The sequence below is a fragment of the Centropristis striata genome, chromosome 5, assembly GCF_030273125.1.
Source record: "Centropristis striata isolate RG_2023a ecotype Rhode Island chromosome 5, C.striata_1.0, whole genome shotgun sequence".
Taxonomy (NCBI): domain Eukaryota; kingdom Metazoa; phylum Chordata; class Actinopteri; order Perciformes; family Serranidae; genus Centropristis; species Centropristis striata.
Genome location: NC_081521.1, coordinates 5,057,998 through 5,081,679, shown reverse-complemented (window position 1 = coordinate 5,081,679; position 23,682 = coordinate 5,057,998). Strand labels below are relative to the sequence as shown.

At 36.8% G+C, this 23,682-nt stretch overlaps 1 protein-coding gene across 12 annotated transcripts in view; it reads left to right on the top strand.

Moving 5' to 3' along the window:
• The window catches only part of LOC131971315 (membrane-associated guanylate kinase, WW and PDZ domain-containing protein 1-like), a 134,053-nt gene that overhangs the window by 64,578 nt on the left and 45,793 nt on the right, over positions 1-23,682 (top strand). For all 12 annotated transcript variants that reach the window (XM_059332703.1, XM_059332711.1, XM_059332700.1 and 9 more), the window contains 2 exons: positions 20,330-20,449; positions 22,482-22,670. In XM_059332703.1, coding sequence (XP_059188686.1) covers positions 20,330-20,449; positions 22,482-22,670 — 309 coding nt within the window. The remainder of the gene's footprint in view (positions 1-20,329; positions 20,450-22,481; positions 22,671-23,682) is intronic.

Here is a 23,682-nt window from a genome sequence, read left to right as displayed (position 1 = left end):
CCATTTTTTTTTCAGTGTGCACAACCTGAGCTTTTAGGGAATATTGTGAACGTGTTTGTATTTTTGGACTTCTGAAGCGTGCTCCAAATTGCATCCATTGCTCTGAAGTGACTGTATTATATCAGTAGATAATCACACAGTCGGGTAAGGTGAAATAAAGGTGTCAAACACAGTCTGCAGACTAAATCAGGGTTCATTTTCAGGCGACAAACTGTTTATCTTGACTATTGAAATCAAAAGCTGGATTGGTGAAAGGAAAAATTAGATGAGCACCAAAGTTCTTAGGATACATCGTTAGTATTTTTTTATCCTTATATCCTTCCCACTCAGCACAGTGCATATTGTTGCATGTCGATATCCCTGGCAGGCTTGAGCCACTTTTAGACGATACAAACACTCACTCAGCCACATGAATGAAATATTTAGTCACTCTCTACAGATAACAGCTCCCCTCTCAGTATAAACTCACACGTCTTGCGTCAGCCCACCAGAAAGAGCTGCAGTGCAACTTCGTTTTATGCAAAAATCTGATTTGAAGAAGAATGTGAAGAAAATGTATATTATTTTTATTACAGTGTACAGTAAAAGACTGTTGGTGTTCCATTTCCGTAAAAGTCCATTTCTGTTTGACCTTAGTGCAAATCCTCAGTGTAAGAGCATTTCAGTGGATCTCTTTCAGCTCAGTATTTGTGATGGCACAAGGCCAAATGATGTGGCGCCATATATGAGGGAAAATATGAATATTTGGCTGCTAAAAACAGAGAATGTAGAGCCCGGTGCATTGTAAAAGATTCAGTAGCCAGATGGCCTCAGAATCTGCTTTTCTCTGAAGCTAGATAAAATGGCCTCTAAATGTTTGCCACTAATTCCTGCTCATTTACAGTAGCAGAGGCATTCAAAAACATTTGGGAAAATGCAAACTCCTCTAACGTCTGTCTGTCTGTCTGTCTGTCGGAGTCCATTTGAATAAGATTAAGAGGGTTGAGGGTGGTTTAGTGCTGGTGGAAGTGAGGTTTCACTACAACCAATACATCTTCTGTCCCTATAGCATAGTTTAACCCATAAGAACCCAGACCCAGTTATCCATAAAGGAAAGTTATGGGGGATATATCACAGACCAAGTGAACCACACATATTTATGATGGGTTTTTTTTTAGTAATTTTGTGTCTTTTTTAGTAATTTTGTGTCTTTGTTGTGTCTTTTTTAAGCAATTTAGGTTTTTTTTCTGTCATCTTGTGTCCTTTTTTAGTAACTTTGTGTCTTTTTTTGGTCATTTTGTGTCTCTTTTTTAATTAATTGTGTGTCTCTTTTTTAATTAATTGTGTGTCTTTTTGTGTCTTTTTTAAGTAATTTATTTTTTTTACTGTCATTTTGTGTCCTTGTTTTAGTAACTTTGTGTCTTTTTTTGGTCATTTTGTGTCTTTTTTTAAGTAATTTTGTGTGTCTTTTTTAAGTAATTTAGTTATTTTTCTGTCATTTTGTGTCTTTTTTTTTGTTGTTGTTGTAATTTTGGTCCTTTTGATACTGCCTCCAGCGGCCCCCGGGTTATTTGAGTTTGAGACCCCTGTTCTAGAATATTTAAAGTATTTGTTACATGGGTGTCACCGTGGGTTCTTATGGGTTAAAACATCTTGTGATCTTTTCCATTAACCCTTCGTTGCACAACATGGTTCTAAAGTGACCCGACAGAGTTTTTATATTCTATATCTTTGCAAAAAATTAATTTCATCATTCAGTATTCCAGGTTTTCCTCAATTAGTTTGTTTTTGATCATCATACATCCTAATTTTATGTTTTCATTTCTTACTTTTTGAATAAAACCCCCCTTTTTTTTATCACTACGCTTCTAATGCACAACATGGGTTAAAATTTCATTACGGGGTATTGTGTGTATAATTTTAAGGAAAAAAATAATTTAATAATTTTTGGCATAAGGCTGTAACATAACAAAATGTTTAAAAAGTGAATTGCTGTGAAAACCTTCCAGATACACTGTATGTGTGACAAGATGATACATAAACATGTTAAATATATTAAATATATGAGTGTTTGGCTCCTCTTACTGCTAAAGTAACTATTTGAAACAGATTGGTATTATTATAGTATTAGGTCATTTATTTGACATTCAATTTGGATGAATGAGTCATTTTTAATTTGACCCATGTGTGTAAAATTGATGTAATAATACAAAAACAATTTTTCTTCATGAAGTATGAAAGGAAAAATGGATATAATGATCAGTTGTAATAAAAAAAAGATATTCAAAGAATACTTGAAATATTCAATCATAAAATAAACTGATTAAAAAAGATAGATCACAGAAACACACAGCAAGTATTAAATAGCATGGGGGATGAATGTGGGTCATTTTGGACCCATGTTGTGCATCAAAGGTTTAAAAAACAAATGTGTTTTTATGTGACCTTTTCAGTAATCAAGAGAAAATGTGGGCAAAATGAATAAGTCATTGTTGCATCATGTATTTGAAGGTGGCCAGCAGGTAGTAAAGCCATCTTAGTTTCATCAGTATGTTGTGTTGCACTGTAAAAACTAATCTGTTTAATTTACGGTAAAATACCGGCAGCTGTGGTTGCCAGAACTTCACCGTAAAAATTACAGTGAGTGGATTTTCTATTCCAAATTTAAATGGAAATATCAGCAAAAACTGTAATTTAGTCTGAAAAATCCTGTTATTTTTAGGGTAATTGTGTCATTCATTCACACATCATGGTATTTCTCCATAAATTTTGCATGAAAATGTTATATTTTACCTAAAACCTGTGTGTTTCTTCCAGTTTATGACAGAAAAAAGTAAAAGTTTTGCGCTATTCTTTGATTTACGGTAATTAAAAGTGTCTAATACGGTGATATACAATTTTTCATTTATGCCCTATTTCTGATGTATTTGACAGAGTTTTACTGTTATTTCTACAAACCTTTTTTACAGTGTGCTTTCTGTGGTTCCTCTCTGAGGAAAGTTGCTGCTAAAGTGCACCTGAAGTTGTTTTATTTTTAGTCAGTTCATCTGCAAAAGACGGTTAAACGAGCCCGTTGTGATCCCGATACACAGAGTCGCTACTGTAAGGTGATAACGTTTCTCCCAGGTCTGTAATTAATGACTTAGGACAGCTCGGATGCTCCTGCAGTTTATGATGCGTGTTCGGTAGCAGTGAGTGAGTGGCCCAGTATTAGGAGACAGGATGTGGGTCAGAGCAGGCACTCAAACAGGCCACTTCAGGGACACATGTCCCCTGCTCCAGAGCTTTTTATGAACTGCCAGTGAGGACAGAAACTGGCTTCCACGACCTGCTATTTATAGTCCACACTCTGAATACACTATATACGTGTTTACACACTTCTTCTCTCCTCTGTCTGTGTCTTTGGTTGTGTGTCTGTGTGGTTCTGTCAGTGTAGATGCTCATAGCTGCATCCGTGTGTGTGTGTGTGTTCTTGTACTTCCTACATAGTGAGGACCAGAACACGTTTTTAACCAACAGAGTGGGAACATTTTTGCAAAGTGAGGACATTTTGGCCGGTCCTTAAAAAATTAACTGAAACTGTATTGTGTGGTTACAAAACTAACTAAAATTATAGTGAAAATGTCCTTCGTTTTCGTCATTGTCAACTTTTTTCATACATAATGAAGATGGATAAGACAAAGGAAATGAAGGCAAAATTTACTGTGACCTCTTTTAATCTCCCACCCAACAAATACCCCATTACAAAAGACTACAACTAATAAAAACTAAACTAAAACTAAAGCATTTCAAAAACATAAATACTAAACTAAAACTGGCAAACTCACTCTAAAAACTCATTAAAACTAATTGAATTTGAAAACAAAAAATCACAATGAAGATAAAACTAATACTAATGAAAAATCCAAAAATTATTCTAACTTTTCAAGGGAATTCACTATTACAATGAGGGTCCTCACAAAGATAGAAGTACAAGAATGTGTGTGTTTGTGTGTTTGTGTGTGTGTGTGTGTGTGTGTGTGTGTGTGTGTGTGTGTGTGTGTGTGTGTGTGTTTACTGTAAATGTAATGCCATAGACAGACTGAAGGTGAATCTAGAGCAGAGCACAGTTGGGAGTGGAAATTAAGCAAACATGAAGCACCACTCTGTGTACTCTAAGATTTGGCTCATGATTTGACTCTCTTTGCCCCCCCATTTTTATACAGGGTGGCATAAAAAACCTGCATTACATTACAACAATCCTGTGAAATATGACTGTGAAATGTCCAGCTTTATTTCAAAACTCTGATATTTGGACCTTATACTCTACCTTCTGAAAGCAGGGTTATTAAAGAATATTTAACATTATTATACAGTACACTAAAAATACAATGCATTACAATCTCAATCCAATGTAGAAATGACAACAGAGAAACTATAAAATAACTGAAAGAAAAATAAATAAATATCTAAATATCCACGAGTACTGTATGCGCAGTATCAGTCAATTTCTGACCATTTAAATAAAATAAAAAATAAAAAATAAAAATAAAATATTATTTCCAAATAACCCAAGCACAGTTTCCTGTGCTATATGTTCTGTAAAAAATATAATAATAATAATAATAATAATAATAATAATATAATAATCATATTGGTGCAAATTGGACAACATTTATGTCAATATCGATAGATATTAAATGTCGAACCATTGAATAATGATTATTTTGGTATTATTAATTAATCTCTGGATTTGTTATTTATTTGATTAATCTGCTCATTATTTAGTTTGTATGTCTCTTAAAATACACCTGAACCAAAATTAACATCCTCAAATGATAAGTCAATTTACAGGAAATTAATCTGTAAAATACAGTTTTTTATTACTGATTAATCAGGTAAAATCAAATAAAGTCAACTATCAACAAAAATGCCCCAAATATATCTTGTTTCAGCTTCTTTCTTTTTTTTGTCATTTACCTTTTATTGGTTTTTGAAATGAACAAACAAACAATCAACATGAAGACCTATAGACAAATACAGAAAATATCAAGGGAAAAGTAAAAGCGTACAAAAGGGGATTGGAAAACACCCAAAAATAAATAAATAAATAAATAAATAAAAGGGGAAAGGTACAAAGACAGGAAAGTATTCTGATAGTCCAATCTGAGATGACCTGAAATCCGGTTTTATGTGTTTCAGCTTCTTAAATGCAAAGATGTATGTGCTTATCTCTTTGTTTTAATATTGTAAAAGTAAGTTAAAAGTAAAGTGAGTTTCAGACTGTTGGTCAGACAAAAAAAAAATTGGGGGGGCTTTGGGAAACTGATGGATTATAGACATTATAGACAAACTGATTAATTACTTAATGTGTTAACTAATTGACAGATTAATCAACAATAAAATAAACTAACCCAGATAAGAGGTTGGTTTAATTTTGTATTCATCAACTAATCAGTTCATCGACTTTACTGGCAGCTTTGCATTGTGCAGAGAGCTTTACACACAGAGAGACAGAGACATAGAGACATAGAGACATAGAGACAACGCTGATGACGTGACACAAGCGAGGACACGCTTGCCTGGACTCCTTTATCCTTTTAGCAGTGCTTGGATCAATACGACACACACACACACACACACACACACACACACACACACACATATACATGCTTGCACACACCCAGCTTCATCCTTGTGAGAAAGAGAGCGAGAGATGCTACTCACTCAATAACACGACCCAGACAAGATGAAAGTGGAGATGTGAGGAGAAGCAGCACAGTGTGTGTTTGTGTTTGTGTTTGTGTTTGTGTTTGTCTTCTCGTTGTGTGGCGGTTGTTGTTTGTCAGACGGTGAGAGGTGACAATGAGGGAGAATGTGCGAGCTGGTGTGTTGTGCGAGGGATTTCACATGCCCATTAGGTGATTGTTTTTCCTGTTTTGTCTCATGCGTCTGCACTGCCCTCGTCCTCTTCCACCTGCTCCAGGGGTCTCAAACTCGCAGCCCTCTGGCCAATTGTGGCCCTCGTGATGATATTTTGTGGCCCTCACCTTGATATGAAAGTTTAATGTGAGTTTTATATGAATGGCACTTTACCGTGTTGTGTGTGGAAGGTCCCTTTATTGCTCCAGCTGGAGCTTTGTTTCACTTGTTTCTATGACGACGTTAACAAAAAGAAAGGCAGCTGCTACCGGACCGCTTATTATCTTCCGTGTAGTTATTACCGGAAGAAGTGGAAATGTTATGTAATGTAATTTAGTGTCTTTTTTTTTGGGTAATTTTGTGTCTTTTTTTTTTATAATTTTGTGTCTTTTTTAATAATTTTGTGTCCTTTTTTTGGTAATTTTGTGTCTTTTTTTTTAGTAATGTTTTGTATTTTTTTTTATTTTGTGTCTTTTTTGCGTATTTTTTTTTTTCTTTTTTGGGTAATTTTGTGTATTTTTTGGGTAATTTTGTGTCTTTTAAGTAATTTAGTGTTTTTTCAGTCATTTTGTGTCTTTTTTTGATCATTTTGTGTCTTTTATTAGTAATTTTGTGTCTCTTTTTGGTCATTTTATGTCTTTTTTAAGGAATTTAGTTTTTTTCTGTCATTCTGTGTCTTTTTTTAGTAATTTTGTGTCATTTTTTTATCATTTTGATACTGCCTCCAGCAGCTCCCAGGTAACTTGAGTTTGAGACCCCTGACCTACTCCATCTTTCTCCTTTCTGCCATACCACCATTTGACAGATGTCACAACAGCCGTGTACGTCCTCCCGTCTTCTCCCCGTGGGGACGGACTGGAGCGGCGGATTGACGTCGTCGTTAAGAGAGAGATTGATACTGATTGTATGCTGTGTGTTTCTAAACTCTCCAAAGTGGCGGGGACACCTTGTCTCACCTAGAAACCACTGCTCTGTCCACCCACTAAATTAATATGAAGGCAGAGATGGAGAAATTAAACGTCCTTGGCAGCAAGAAATGAAGATGAAAGACGAGGATTTAATGATGAGGTAGAAAGCGTGTACAGCAGGAAAAGAAGGAGATACAAAAGAGGAATCAAGAGAGATGGCAGGGACAGGAGAGCAGACAGTGAGAATTATATCTATTCATTACACAATATAAAGTAAATGTTGGTGATCTAAAACAATTTTTTTAGAAAGCCATATATTATGGATGCAGGCCAGACTTGCAACATTGCCTGCAACAGCAGCCAAATACAGTCAGAGAGATTAAAAGGATTGTATAAAGTATATAGCTGCAATAAATCTCTGATGGTGGACATATTTCTGTCGTCTCACAGTATACTCTATATTTGTTTATTGATATGCAGACTGGGGACAATTTAAAGAAAAAAAAATGAATAAAAGTGCAGAAACACATCAAATTCAGATGATAAGTTTGAAAATGATGTGATTAAATGCTACGGGATTGATAGTCTTGATCAACTGATGGAAGATTTTTTCCCTCAGCAATCTCTATAAAACCTAATTATATAATATAAACATTTTCATCTGTAATTCTATTTAGTAATGTCTCTGTTGACTGTCTCTAAACTCTATCTCGAACGTATCTGGATATGTTTGCTCTTCTTCCCATCTGCTGCACTCCAGTTTCTCTTGCAAATGAGTTCTTGATCTCCCTGAGAATACCTGATTAATTAACGGTTGTTATATATATAAATGAGGGAATATCTTGAGGAGGAATCCCTCCAACAGAGTTACACAGATTTAACAAGAAGTTTTGAAGTTGTTCTAGATCAGGGATGGGCAACTTAAATGCTGGAGGGGGACACAATTTTTCATCAACACTACCACAGGGCCACATATAGGACCATGCACTTAACCAGATATGATGAAAGTGCAATTTTAAATATGTTTACAGTGCAGTAACTTAACATATTTCATGCTCAAATGCATACTGCAAAAAAGGAGTGTCTAAAAACAAGATAAAAACTAAATCTGAGGGAGATGATCTTGCTGCATGGACAGATAATTTCACTTGACAAGATTTCTTAAATTAAGATTATTAAATCGAGAAATAAGCATGTTGAACACTTAGAATAAGAAATTAACTCTTAAAACAATACAAATTATCTAACACTTCTAAATCTAAGTTTGTTCTATCTTGGTAAGAAACAAATAAGTTGCATGTATAACAGTATAAATAGGAATACAAAAGGTTTGAAGCAAATAAAAAAATAACCACTTACTGTGATTTTTTTTTTTTTAATGCAAGAACAGCAGACCAGCATTAATTGCAAGAAGTCATTTTGTGCATTTTTACACTGCACTTTTAAGATTTCATGCTCAAATGCATGTAGTTGTACTGAGGGCCACTTCAAGTCAGGGTGCGGGCTGTATGTGGCCCCCGGGCCTCCAGTTGCCCATCCCTGTTCTGGAGGCTGGTGGTGGCCTGTATCCATACAGACACTTAGTAAGACAGCTAATAGCTGCATACATGTTTGGCAGAGGAGTTTTAGGAGTTTATTTGGTCAAAATCCTTTCAGTTAAATTGCAATAGTGCTTAACATATTTTTTAGCCACGTTAGCAACATAGCGCTTGTGATGATACTGTTGATCTGTCTGTTGCTACACCACTTTGGTCCTGACTGAAACTATTTTGTGAATCCCCATGAAATTTGGTATAAACATGAATTTCCCCTCAGGAGGAACTTCAACTTGTCCAATATTGTGGTTTATGAATACACACTTGCAGAACTAATTCACATTTGCCTCAGCTCTACTTTGTGTTAAGGACAAATTAGCAAATGTTAGCATGTTAAACTAAGATGGCTAACATGGCAAACATACCTGGTCAGCATCAACATGTATGCATTTAACACAAATTCATGGTTGTGTAGTATCCGTTTGTTGTTTTGTAGAAACGTTTCGGTTTGTACGGATGTTGGAAGCATACAAGTGGAATTCACACACATATTCCTCTGCTGCTCCTGAGGCGTTTTATTTTGAAACTCCACACCTTGGGAGCTGCACACAGTGTCTGAAGCGATTTTTAGTCTAGTCATCTGTCATCCGCTGTCGTGTTGAGATTTGGATTTGCATGTTTTAACTCGTCTACTCATTTTTGAAGTCTTTAATTGTGATCATGTTTTAGTGACACTGGAAGAGTCTCTTCATCAAACTCGCAGGTGAAGTTTTGTTCTCTGTTGGAATAAATCTGAGGAATGTCCTGTGGGGTTCACTGTTTATATTCTCTCCAGTCCAGTTGCTTAATCAATGGATAATCGGTACTGAAATGATCATTTTTAAGATTCCAGCATAAGAAATAGTTCAGCAGGATGTAACAAATGTTTGATGCTTTAACCAGAGAGACATTTGACACATTTGAGTAGCCTTAATTGTCAACACTAACCGTTTTTTGTCTCATTTTTTAAAATTTAAATCCATCCATGTTAAACGAAAGGTTGAGAGAAATATTCTTTGCTTTCTTGTTTAGAGATATAGAACATATCTCTATGTTTAATAGTGCTGGGCAACATGGTAGAAATCTTTTATCCCAAGAGGTCATTTCATATCTCAATAACGATATATATATATCAAGATATGGCATGTTGTCTGCAAATTTGATAAATAAATAACCTGAAATTGGTTTTAGACATTGCTATAGAAACAAATAAACAATCATGATATATTTTTTTGTATCATTTTGACAGTATATGTATCAGGGGTCTCAAACTCAAATTACCTGGGAGCCGCTGGAGGCAGTATCAAAATGACCAAACAAAGACACGAAATTACTTAAAAAAGACACAAAATGACCAGAAAAAGACAAAATGACTGAAAAAAAACACTAAATTACTAATAAAAAGACACAAAATGACCAAGAAAATACACAGAATTACCAAAAAAAGACACAGAAAAAACACAAAATTACCAAAAAAAAGTAATTAAAGGACCTTCCACACACAACACGGTAAAGTGGCATTCATATAAAACTCTCATTAAACTTTCATATCAAGGTGGGGGCCACAAAATATCATCATGAGGGCCGCGAGTTTGAGACCCATGATATATATATTGTCATATCCCCCAGCCCTAAATAAGAAGCTGGAGACCATATGCTTGGTTTAGTAAGACTAGAAACTAGAAAATGGCTAGCTTGACTCTGTCCAAAGTAGTAGCTTTACATGGAGTTACTGTATGCATGGCAGAGACACAGTCCTTTCCAGAAACACACAATTGTTGTTTTCACATTTTAGTTTCCTTTGCAGATAAAACATATGAGTTATAACATCGATTAGTGAGCTTTAGAGGTCAAAGAAGGCAGATTTTGTCCTGGATGAGAGAGTGGAATAAATCATCTTATCGAACTCTGTGCAAGAAAGCAAATATACTTATTTCTTAAAATGTTGAACCTTTTCTTTAGATGTAACGGACACTAAATGTATAGTCAACAAGTATAACTGTCGATGAATGACGTGGCTGCTTAACAGAGTCGAGTTGAGTACAACAAATATTCTTTGAGGCTGTAAAACATTTTGACATTTGGTGGATTTAAGACAAATACTTAAAGCAGCAGTGAACACACAGCATCAGCCTGGGCAAGATTAGTATGTTTGGGCTCCTGTGAAGACTCTCTGTCTGTTACAAGCTGTCATAAAAAGCGGTTTGAGCCTGTCACTGTTATATAATGCCACCTCTCTGTGTGTTATTTATGCATGACACACACTATCCTGGTACATGCAAGTTGCTTACATGGACCTCTTTTCTGTCTCTTACCACAAAATGCACAAATACATTGAAATATTGAGGAAAATATGCAGAATCAATACCTTGTACAGCCACTGTAACTACTGTACACACACTCACACACACACACACACACACACACACACGCTTGCATTGTTTCTTACTAGGGCTTCACAATTTATTTGAATTTTATCAAAGTCAAAATATGTTTTAAAATACCAATCTGAATTGAGTAGTGTGCTGCAAAGAAGTCCTGCCCTAGAAATTGTGTTGCACAAAGATAATTTTAATATATTTTTCAGTAAAAATAACAATAATCATGCAAAGACTATCATTTTCCCAATTGCAATATCAGTTAACATATTCACAATTATACATCTTTTCCCAAATTGTGCAGCCCTATTTGTTAAAGTCACTGAAAATTGCTCATGGTGCTAAATACCATGGTTAGCATGCAATGTTTTCTGAAAGTCCGTGTGCAGCCTGCACTTTTTCAGTTAAGAACAGTTAAATGTCCGTGCCGAATTAAAATTCAATCAGTAAATCCAATGAGGGACTTGTCTACTTTCCTTTAGTGAATAATCCTACCGACTGACACCATTAAAGTTGAAATGCAGTGTGCAGAATTGGCTTTTTCAACAGCATATTTGATGCCTGCAGAAGGAGGCTCTGGCCTGTCACATTGGATTTTCTGAAAGAAAAAGAATAAAAGGAGAAAGCAGAACATGGCGATCTTAATTTCACCACAGTTCAAAGAAATATCAGACAAAAAAATATTTCAGTTGTGATAAATTGTTCTAATTATTTTTTAGAAATGGATGGTGTTGGCTTTGTAGAGCATTTAATGTTTTTTTTCCCCCTTTGGATGTGTCTGTACTGGGAAAACTAAAGAACAAAAACAAAATAATGTAATCCAATGCAATAGTCCTGTAATAAATTGAGCTTTTCTTCTTTTTTTTCCTTTTTTTTAGAAGTGGTGGAGATGCGGCTTCAGCTTTTTATTTTAAGTGCTAGTTTGTGTTATTGTATTAAATTGCATGTGTTTTTCAGGTGCAACTGTGCCTTCATACTTATAAGGCTGCAAAATCGCTATATGGACGATTGCAATATCCAAATTGCACGAGGCGCAGCATTTTTTATTTTAGTATTGTGGTGCTGCAGACATGACCCAGCCAACAAATCATATTCTATAAAAGGACAAACTCTTTATTTGGCAAAAAATGACACCATGATTATTTTAGTATATTTTTCATAGAAAATGAGGAGTAATGGTGCAAAAATGACCATACCCTCCAATTAGATAATCATATCTAAATTGCAATATCAATCAAAATAATCACAATCAGATATTTTGTTTTGTTTTTTCAAATAGTACAGGCCTATACTAACTAGCCTTTATCAAAGCTTTATTCTGGTGTTCCTTCCCAGTACAACAAAGTTGGAATAAAACATGAACACTCATGCATTTTGTATGCTGTCTGCAAGAATAAGCTTCCAACTTCTCCCTGAATAAAGATTACTCTCTGCTTGGTTTGGTGGTATTTCAAATCTGAAGGCATTTCCAAATATGCTTGTTGTGTTTCATTTTTCCATTCATGCATGTGGTAGCTGGTTTCTCACAGTGGAAGAATGGAGCCCATTGATGACTGTCAGTGGAAGTGAGTTCATCAGAGCTGGGGTCAGAGCCGAGTACGGCCCAGTCATTGTTTCTGTGGCCAGACAGAATAGAGACTGTCCACAGTGATGGTAAGAGACGAGTCTGACCTCACTGCTGCTCCACACTGAGAGCATTCAGTCACACTGGAGACAAGCTGCTGGCTGTCCAACAGGAATTAGCTCCCAAACTTAACAGAGTCTCCAGAATTTATGATTCTATTAAAAATAGATGTCATTGTTTCTTTAGCAGCAGTAATGCTCATAATCAAATGAGCTGTCAAGATGGATGGATGGATGGATTGATGGATAGATGGATAGATGGATAGATGGATGGATGGATAGATAGATGGATGGATGGATTACTTTATTCATCCTCGAAGGGAAATTCAGTTATCACAGTAGTCCGGTATTTAAGTACAATAAAATACAATAGAATAAAATACTAAGGTAGAATAAATATAACCAACAATAGAAAAAACACAGAATAGAACAAGAACACTTAAAAAGTTAAAAAGAAGATCAGTTGGTAGGTAAGGTACAGTGGCAAGATGATGTAATTATACTGATGATATGATGGTAATAATGTTATCGTGACTAGACGGTATCTAATAATAGTACAGTATATAGTATGTAATAATAATAGTAATAATTTGATAAAATAATATAATATGTATCCTTTATGCCATTATAACAACCATTTAATATCTGTGGGTGCATCAGGGTGCTGTGAACACTGTTTTGATCAATGATTACTTTATTTGATTTTAACCTTCAGGCCATATTTGCTAGTAGACTCTACTTGTTAATAATTGTGCTCGTTTATGCATAATGGACTGCTGTTAGTGGTTTTAGTCCAGCTTTAAACTGGTGAAAGAAGCAGGAAGCATGAATCTCTTTTTATTTTTTTTTCTTTAGTTTTTTCATCTTCAAAATAAGAGTTGGTTGTCATGTTTGGGATTAGGAGTCCACAGAATAATTTTTTGTTTAACATTGTTTACTTTAATGATAATTTTGGCGATCGGCCGATTCTTTTACGTCAAACCGATGTTATCTAGCGATCTTATCTACCTCCGCAAACAGGACTTACTCTTGCTATGTTTCTTGACTTCATCCTTGCTGGTGTTGTATTAACTCTCATTTGTACGTCGCTATTGGATAAAAGCGTCTGATAAATGACATTAGAATTGTAGAGAATGCATACAAATGGAACAATAACAAAAGAGCCGGGGGGTATTTGACACTACACAAAAATATTGAAAAACACACATTTGTGTCTTATCAGCCTTCTTGAAAGTCAAATTGCTTGACAATATCAGGTTTTATATTGCTAAATTAACATTAATGAATATGAAATATTCCCAAAATTATTAACAAAATTATTTAAAAAAATAACATTTGTCTTTTTTTTTTTTTTTTTGTCTTTGAAGTAAACAAAAAAACACTTTTTCCCCATAATAAAGTAAAGCCCTTAAAGATAAAATCAATGACAAATCTGCAAATGGTTTTTTTTAGGTTTGGGAAAAACGCCGAAATAGGTGTAAATAAAAGGTGTTTCTGAATATTTATCAAAGAACGAGCAGTTCATCTTTTTTAAGTTTCTGCATATAGTGATTGGCAGGGTAATATTTATAAATAATTTTTATGAAGGACATCTCCTGCACCTTCTTCACAACTAAGTGTTTATGAGGAAGCATCCAAACCTTGAAGGCTGCCAGGTGTATCCTGGGGCATCCGCCGCTCTGACATCATAAATTACACCGCAGTGTGGCGACAGATGATTGATTGCTCCCACGCAACAAGCGTGATGTCCCAGCGTACTGAAAATATTGCATTTAAATTGTGCGATATTTCACAGAGAAGCAGAGTACAAACAGGAGATCAAGTTGCATAACCGTGAGGAAGTTGAACTGTCAAATAGCTGCAGAGTCTTTCTCTGATACAACTCATCACGAGGGTTAAAGCATTTTAAAAAAAACTTTTAGAGAAATTATTGTTTCGTGCCAAACGCATAATTACGTAACACTTGACAGAAGTTGAAAGAGGCAATGCTCAGCCTTCAATGTTCTGTAATGTAGGCACACCAGATTTAGTCATCCTATCAGAGCCCTCCACTGTGGGGAATAGCCTGGAATAACAGCTCCATTCCCAGCTCAGCAGACAGCGTCATTAGAGCACACTGAGCCTCAGAAACATCTCCCACCGCGGGACCACCTCGTCTTATGACTCAAACTCCCAGACAACTTCACTTTCATCTCATCCTGATCCACTGAGGCGAATACAAAGCAGCACTTTGCTTGTGTGCTGCTGTTAACGGTCAGTTAGATGATGTATCGTGTTCTCCACTTTTTGTTTTGTCTCTCTCATTCCGAGCGCTACGTCTTGCCGACTAAATTGCCTCCTCCTTTATCAGTTCATCCTGAGAATCGTTCTCAAAATGGCAGGAAGAAAAGCGATAAAGTGAGTCGGGGTGTGTGTTTTCAGTGCAGCTGCAGGTGTAAGACCGACAGTGAGCGGTAAAGGCTTATTATCAGGTGTTTGTGGGCTGGATTCACCCTGAGGGATGCAGGGTGTGAGCCTGCATGCTGGAGAGGCTCAGGTAAACACTTGGACAACAAAGAGTCCTGTTTCAAACATGAGCTTTGAGAAAACAAAAGTGATAGTGTTGAAGTGGTTAAAGAGCAATAAACTCAGTTCTTTTTTTGGTTTTGAGTGAAATATCTCACCAACTATTTGATAGATTTGGATTTTTGACCACTTAAGATCTTGGTTTTGCATGCAAGCAGCTGGACTTCGGTGGGGGGGCTTGGTGTGCCTGTTTTATTTATTTTTTTAAACTCCTTTTCACTGGGGAGGTTGAGCACGACTTTCAATAAATTCTCCAGAAAATCTACCAAATTTTCAAGTGTTCTGAGCGGCTGTGGCTCAGTTGGTAGAGCGGGTCGTCATCTGATCGGAAGGTTGGTGGTTCGATCCCCGACCATGGCAGCCTACATGTTGAAGTATCCTTGAGCAAGACACTGAACCCCAAATTGCTCCTGATGCTGCGTTCATCGGTGTGTGTGAATGAATTCCCAATGGTGGCAGGTGGCACCATGTGCCCTGGTAGCCTCTAACACTGGTATGAATGTGTGAATGTGTGAATGGGTGAATGAGCGTAGTGTAAAGCGCTTTGGAAAAAAGCGCTATATAAGTGCACCCCATTTACCATTTAAATCAGGGGTGTCAAACTCTGGCCCGCCAAATTTGGCCCACAGTGTAATTTTATTTTTTTATTTTTAATATTATTATATTATTATTGTACTATAAAAGCTGACCCGCCGGTATTATACGGCGCATTTACCGCTAATACTACAAATCCCACAATGCCCTGCTGTTTTGGCGCGTCAATCAGGACAGGACCCAGAAACGCTCCTCTGTGACAGTCGTCATAGCAACCTGTGGAAAAAGTTTATTTTGATATTTAAATCAGAAGGATGCAAATAGAAAAGAGGCATACGATTTTTACTTAATTTTTATTTAATAAATTAATGACATTGATGTGTTTTTTATTTGAAATTTGATTTTGCATGTCTGCACTATTTAGTTATATATTGTATGTTTATAAGCGTTGCTGGTTCCATATTTAATGTTAAAGCAAAACATGTTTGGTATATATTAAAAGGTTTATTTGTTCAATGTTGGCCCGCGATTTTATTCAAGTTTTAAATTTTGGCCCATTGTGTATTTGAGTTTGACACCCCTGGTTTAAATCCTTAAATGTCCCTCCTTGACCCCCCTGATCTATGTGTTTCCAGATCAGTTTTGCACTGCTTCAGTCATTTGATTAGCGTTGATGCAGCACAGACTCCACCCCCTCTGCCTTGGCCAGTCTGTTGTTTGGGCTTTTTTTAGTTCTTGTTCGATGTCGGAGAGTTGTACCCTGTTGTCTCCTGAACTGCTGAAGTTCTCTGAGAAGACTTTGCAGGCTAGCTTCAAGCATATTTGCGATGTAAGGGATTGTTTCCTATCATGTTTGGTTGTCATTCTTCTTGTACTAAGCCCTTTCTCCATTATTAAACAATTTGTTAAAATTAAAGTTTCACTAAACCATTGGGGAGCTTGAAAATGAGGCCGTCATCCTCTCAGTGGAAAAACTGGAAACTTGACAGAAATGTCTTGACAACTATTGAATGGATTGCCATAAAATTTGGTACAAATATTAACGCTAATGCTCTCAGGAGTGATTGTAATCACATCCTGTTTCTCTGACTTTTCTTTCATCATGTCAAAAATCTAATGTGTCCAATGCTTCAACTAATGACCAAGTACCTGTAAAACTAATGACACACCATCATCTTCAACTGTAGTTTGTGTGCTAAGATGTGTTAGCATTTAGCTCAAAGCACAGCTGTGCATAAGTTCAGCCACAGAGCACTGCAAAAACTGAAATCTAAGTAAGATTAAATATCTTAGATCAAGGGAATATATGCTTATTTTTGTCTGATAAGATAGTTCTTCTTAGAAAGCAGTTTTTATTTTAGACTGTTCCACTTGTTTGATATAAAGATTCCACGGCTGTTGCTTAATTAAAATTTTTTTAAGAAAAATATTCTACATACAGGTAAAACTCTTTGTAGCTGTTTCAAGAAAAGTTCACTGGTTTTTAGTCTGACTTTGCTGGTTTCCAGAAATATAATGCATATGCATATCATTATGTCAAGATGATGTCTCGAGCATTTACTTATTATTAATTCAAGAATATTTTTCAACATATTGAGAAAATAGGTCACGTTTATTTCATTAGAATCAAAAAAATGCCCTTGATATTAGTTAGAATACACTAATTCTAAGGTATTTGTGGGTTCACCGAGATTAGTTATTTTTACTTGTTTTAAAAAGTCGTGTCAAGCCAAATTTTCTTGTTCCATTGGCAGATAATTTTGCTATTTTTTAAGCAAAAACACCTCTTTTTTTATACTTTTTCCCTTGTTTTTGAGAGCTGGCTTTTTGCAGTGAGGGGCTGCTTTAGCATAACTGTGGACGTGGGGTCTATCTCACTTAATATATACATGTATACCCTCCTGTCCTGACCACAGATGGGTCACAACTTCCGTCAACCATCTGTCCTGTCATCTCATCTCCTTTTTGTAAAGACAGAAGCACAATAGCTGCTGTCTCCATTGTCTGGTGTCAGCTTCCTCCAACAAAGTGATCCCACTACAAAGTGAAAACACTGCAGACCACTAATCATTAACTCCAATAAGGGATCAGTCTCGGGGCAGTGAGGCCAAACAAGGGACATTTAACAGCAGGTTCATACGGGTGCTTGAAATCCTTGAAAATGCTTAAATTTTAATGTTGTATTTTCAAGGTTTGAAAAGTGCTTGGATTTTGGATAAAGTGCTTGAAAATGCTTGAAATTGTTACTGCATTTCTCTTGCAATAGGACTGTGGATAATCACATGTTCAATGAAAAAAATAATAAATGGAATATTGAGATTAGCAAACTGTACTTTTGGTTGTTAAAAGTGTAAAACCATCGGTCGGTATGAGTGAAATTACCCCTTTTAGCATGTAAGTACTTATCTAAAACATGCAATTTACAACCCTTGTAAGGTCCTGGAAAAGCTTGAAAAAGGACCTTGAAAAGTGCTTGAAATTGACCACTCAAAAAGTGTATGAACCTTGATTTAACCCATAAGAACCCTTGGTGACACCAGTGTAACAAACACTTTAAATCTTCTATAATCTCCCATATTCAGCTTTATGCTTCACCTTAACTCATTAAATCCCTAAGTGACACATACTCAACACCCTGGTGGTGGTCATGTGACTTTGACAAGAAGTGACCAAAATGTGTGTGTGACTGGAAACAGAAATATGAAAAAGTAGCTAATTTTAAAAAGCTTATATTTGTTACTATGCTAAGTTTAAACCCATTTAACAATTCTAATACGTTAATAGGGTGTCCTGTATTGCATTTAACTTGTTCTGACCATATTTCTTGAACAAATTAAAGTCACATTTGATAGGCCTATATGTTTCGGAGATGCAAAAGAAAAAGGCAAATTTGTGTCTCTGTCAAGAAAATGTGTCTATTTTTTTGCTATTTTAAAATAAGAAATATCATAAACATAAATACCATAAACGCTCAATGTAACATATATGTGACATCACAGATCTTTAGGGGTGGTATTTTTTTTTAAAAGCATCAGAAATGTGTTCATGTGGTCCACTTATAGAACACATCCTTTAAGGATAACTGGGTCTGGGTTCTTATGGGTTAATATCTGTTTACCTTTTTAACTGAAATTGAACCATAAACGCTGACTGAGTTTAATCCGACCTTTAATGTGACATTCTTACAGAATTATGTTAAATATTCTGAGTTCCACTGCTTTATGTTTTCTCTGGTGCCACAAAGGAATCCGCCCTCAGACTGAAGAGCTTTTATTGTACTACAGTTAAACCCAACAGCACCTAAGAATGCAGTAAGTGTAGTTCAGCATTGCAGTCGTAACAGAGACAATGCAGCTTTACAAATCAATAACAGCTTACGTAAAGCGACTATAATACTATTATGTTAGTGCATTTGACAATCCCACACTCACCATGAAGAAACTGATGGACTGATAACAGAATCAGGCCTATTCCTTAAGGTGACCTTTATTTTATCTTCTGACTTAGCTGCCAGCAGTTTTCCCTGTGAGGCAGAGAGATGCAGCACCTCGATTTAATTTCCTGACATAATATTAACAGCCACTCACCGCTCTTCCAATCACTGCGCTGAATTACAATCACACCCTCTTGATCTCAGAACTCTCTGATTTACGGCTTCCTCGTGGCCTCGTGAATGTTGGGAGTGCATTTCTACACTAATTGAAATATAAAAGCGTGTTGTTGTGACTGGCTCAGTTCACTGTAAAAAAAAAAATCTGTTTAATTTACGGTAAAATACCGGCAGCTGTGGTTGCCAGAACTTCACCGTAAAAATTACAGTGAATGGATTTTCTATTCTAAATTTAAATCAGCAAAAACTGTAATTTAGACTGAATATTCCCGTTATTTTTAGGGTTATTTTGTCATTAATTCACACATCATGGTATTTCTCCATAAATTTTGCATGAAAATATTATAATATTTTTACAGCAAAACTGTGTGTTTCTTCCAGTTTATGTCAGAAAAAAGTAAAAGTTTTGTGCTATTCTTTGATTTACGGTAATTAAAAGAGTCTAATATGGTGATGTAGAATTTTTAATTTTACGCCCTATTTCTGATGTATTGACAGTGTTTTACTGTTATTTCTACAAAAATTTTTTACAGTGTTGGTAGAGCATTCGTCCAGTGATCGGAGAGTTGGTGGTTCGATCCCCAACCATGTCGAAGTACCCTTAAGCAAGACACTGAACCCCAAATTGCTCCCAATGCTCCGTTCATCGGTGTGGGATTGAATTCCCAATGGTGGCAGGTGGCACCAGTGTGCCCTGGTAGCCTCTGCCACCAGTATGAATGTGTGTATGAATGGGTGAATGAGCGTAGTGTGTAGTGTAAAGCGCTTTGGATAAAAGCACTATATAAGTGCACCCCATTTACCATGGCTTAGATCAGGGATGGGCAACTTAAATGCTGGAGGGGGCCACAATTTTTCATCGACACTGCCAGAGAGCCACATATAGGACAGATATGATGAAACTGCAATTTTAAATATGTTTACAGTGCAGTAACTTAACATATTTCATGCTCAAATGCATGAATACCAGTATAAATAGGAATACAAAAGGTTTGAAGCAAATAAAAAATAACCACTTACTGTGATTTCTTTTTTTTCAGTGCAAGAACAGCAGACCAACATTAATTGCAAGAAGTAATTTTGTGCATTTTTACACTGAACTTTTAAGATTTCATGCTCAAATGCATGTAGTTGTACTGAGGGCCACTTCAAGTTAAGGGCGCGGGCCATATGCGGTCCCCGGGCCTCCAGTTGCCCATCCTTGGCTTAGATTTAATGATCGGCAGCAACCTAAACTTTGCTTCTTCCTCTCTTCAGGTACGACCCGTCCCCCTCGAGACGGAGAGGTCCCAGGGGTGGATTACAACTTCCTGTCTGTGGAGGACTTCCTAGAACTTGAGGATAGCGGCACACTACTGGAAATAGGAACATATGAAGGTGAGGATGATGATGATGATTACAAGTGACACTCGTGATAGCGCAGGTGTCCCGATTCTCCACGGATACAATGAGCGTAGCAGCATTTATTTTTTCCTACATGCAGGCGGACTGTAAGACTGTGCACTCAGTTGATTCTGATTAGACTGTGCATGATGGGGAGAGATGCATCCAGGAGACAGCAGGTCACTCCACATCTGGCCCTCTCACTCTGATTAGGACAGTGTTGTGCAGCGATAAGTCTCGTACCGACACAAACCTGTGTGTGTAAACATGTGCGTGTGAGTGGATGTGTGTTTGTTCGGGAGCCTGTGTGTTGTGTGAGGCTATGTCTAATTTGTGTGTGTGTGTGTGTGTGTGTGTGTGTGTGATTGTGCGACATTAATCTCCTTGGCACCGGTTCTGCTGTGTGTTGGCACGTTTCTCCCTTTCACGCAGACAATGTCAAATACCTGTCCACAGGAGTCTTTGGCCTTCCAGATAACCACAGGAAGATTGGATTATTGATTCATAACTAATGCTGGAGTTTTATATGCAAATATATGATCATATAGACACATATTTTGATTTGTAGATCATATATTTATATCATTTCTCTCAGTTTTGTTCAGTATTTTTAGTAGATTTTTAATTGTTTTTTTTTAATGTAAATCCTGTATCTTGGCTTGGATCTTATATTTTTTCCTTTACCTTTCTGTATTTTCACCGGGGTATACAGTATGTATATGACAGTATTTGTATGTGTAACAACCAATACTACAGAGCAGTGCTTACAACGGTGCTGCAGATTAAAATTGTTAAATTTAACTGAGTTGGGCAATAATTTTATGTGATGAAATCATATTTTAAGACGTTGTGATACAATTACCTTGTCTGAATCAATAATAAGCAAACACTCACTGAAATTCTTCAGAAAATCAAAATAATTTTTCATTTACATTACCACTTCTTTCAATGGGATTGACAATCGGGACTACAACTGGCAACTTTAAAGTCACAAGCTTAAATAAAACCATTGTCTTAATCTGATTACTCTGTATTAGTCAGCGTATAGCTGGAAATTATTTTCATATTTTCATATTTATTATTTTTGCTCTATAATTCCACTTGTAACAGTTGTGTTTACTTTGCACAAAAGTTCTTAATTACATGAGAAAATACTTTTAATCAAGTACTGAATTCAGACAGAAAAATGTAAAAATAACGTGGTTATCTCATATTAACTATTTTTTTATTGAATTACCATGCAAAGCTATGCTAACTTGTTCAGAATCAGAAATACTTTATAGATCCCCTGGAGGAATTTCTTTTGCTCCAGTTGCTGCTTATAAAAAAAATGAAATAAGTAAGTATGTAATAAAATAAGGATTTAAAAAATGTGGTATACTAATTGAAACATAGTAATAAACTTGAAGTTAATAGAAATATGTACAAATGTGTCTATATGTAATAACAGTTAATGGCTCCAGCTTCATATTAAACCAACAAAGTAATTTAAATCTTCTCATCAGTATGCATATTTAAAAAAAAAAAAAAATTAGAAGTGTTGCTTAAATGTTGCCCATACATAGATGCATTAAACCACTCAGTCACTATTGTGCCTCCTTTGTCTCATATTTCCAAAGAGCTGGATACATGTTTTGTACCAGAAAAGAACTTGATGAATTCTTTGTTTGCAACACTGACAAAAACAGTTTCAGTCAGAAAAAAGTTGCTAAAACAAGCTGGCTGTTGTGAGCTTGTCCATTGTTGTTGCTCAGTATGCTTTCACAGTCCAGACAATACAGCTCTGCAGCCTCGAACACAAACTAGAAGTGTTCTGATTCCCACCAGCTGCTTATTTCCACGATTGGTGGTCACATTGTGATCCAGCTTTCTGTCTTTTCCTCTCAGCGTGAGATTAGGAGCTTTCATAGATCCTCTCCTTGCTTCCTCTCTGTCCTTCGCTCTGCCTGATTTTTATCCCCGGCTTCCTCTCTCTCTGTCTCCGCTTCTCCTTCTCAAGCATGCTAATGTCCTTCTTGTTGCCTAGGTAACTATTATGGGACCCCCAAGCCGCCAAGGCAGCCCGTCAGTGGGACAGTGATTCTCAGTGATGCAGGCTCCCAGCAGTCCACCCCAAAGCGCACAAAGTCCTACAATGATATGCAAAACGCCCGAGTAGTGCCTGCTGACGACGACGATGACGACCAGGCCACGGAAATGAACAACAGTTTTACAGGTGAGGGCGTCGCTGCACCTCTCCGGCCTCTTCAACTTCCTGCAGCTCTCTCTCTCTCTCTCCGTAGTGTTCTCCATCTGTGCTGCGTTGAGTGGATTCTTGTTTGAGAATGTCTCTGTGCGCATGTGTGTGTGTGTCTGAGATTAGGAATACAGAAGGAGAGAGATAATGTGTGTATGTTCATGATCCTCTCCTCTGTTGTACGGTGCTGAATGTCTGGTGGTTACATCATGTCTTTGTGATGCTGATTCGTTTTTCTGTGAGCCTCCAAACACTGCCATCTGCCTGTGAGGAGGGGCGTAGTGGGGGAAGAAGTAGATTACAAGCTTCACTCATTTTCTCTCATGCTACAGGCCTCCCATCCCTCTCCTGTCTCGATCTCATTTCTTCTGACTTTAGCTCATTAGCATCTTCTAGCATGTGTTCCTCAAGTGTTTATATTTCTTCCTCAGGTGAAAGTAGCCAGATATTTCTCAAAATGCCATCTGCATGTAGATCAATTTTACTCAATTTCCCTGAGGGAGCCATCCCAAGGGATCAATAAAGTTTTATCTTATCTTATCTTATCAATTCCGTAATTTATGCATAAAAGAGAAATGGTAACATTTTGATGCCAAAGCTTCAGTGATTCCCAGCTTTTCCTCTCTCCCTTAAGCTCGGTCCTGTTTTTTAAGTGCAAGAGATGGATTCTTTTTCTCTCTTGATGCTGTGAATCTATGCCCTCTCTGTGTCCCCCTGCCAGGCTGCCAGAGTGTTGAATTAGCATTTGATCAAATCCTGAAAGGCCCACGGAAGTGGTGGAGGACATTAAGCCAGAACTGAGGAGCGAGTGGGGATGGGGGTTGGGGTAGCAAGCTGTAGGAGAAAGAGGCTTATGGGTGGAGAGGTAAAACAGGGTGGGGGTCATAAAGAGTTTTGGAAAGACTGTTGCTAGCAGAATTAGCATATTCCTGGGGCCCTTTCAGTACACTAGGAAAGGGCGGCAGCCAAACTCAAGACAGGGGGAAGGGGG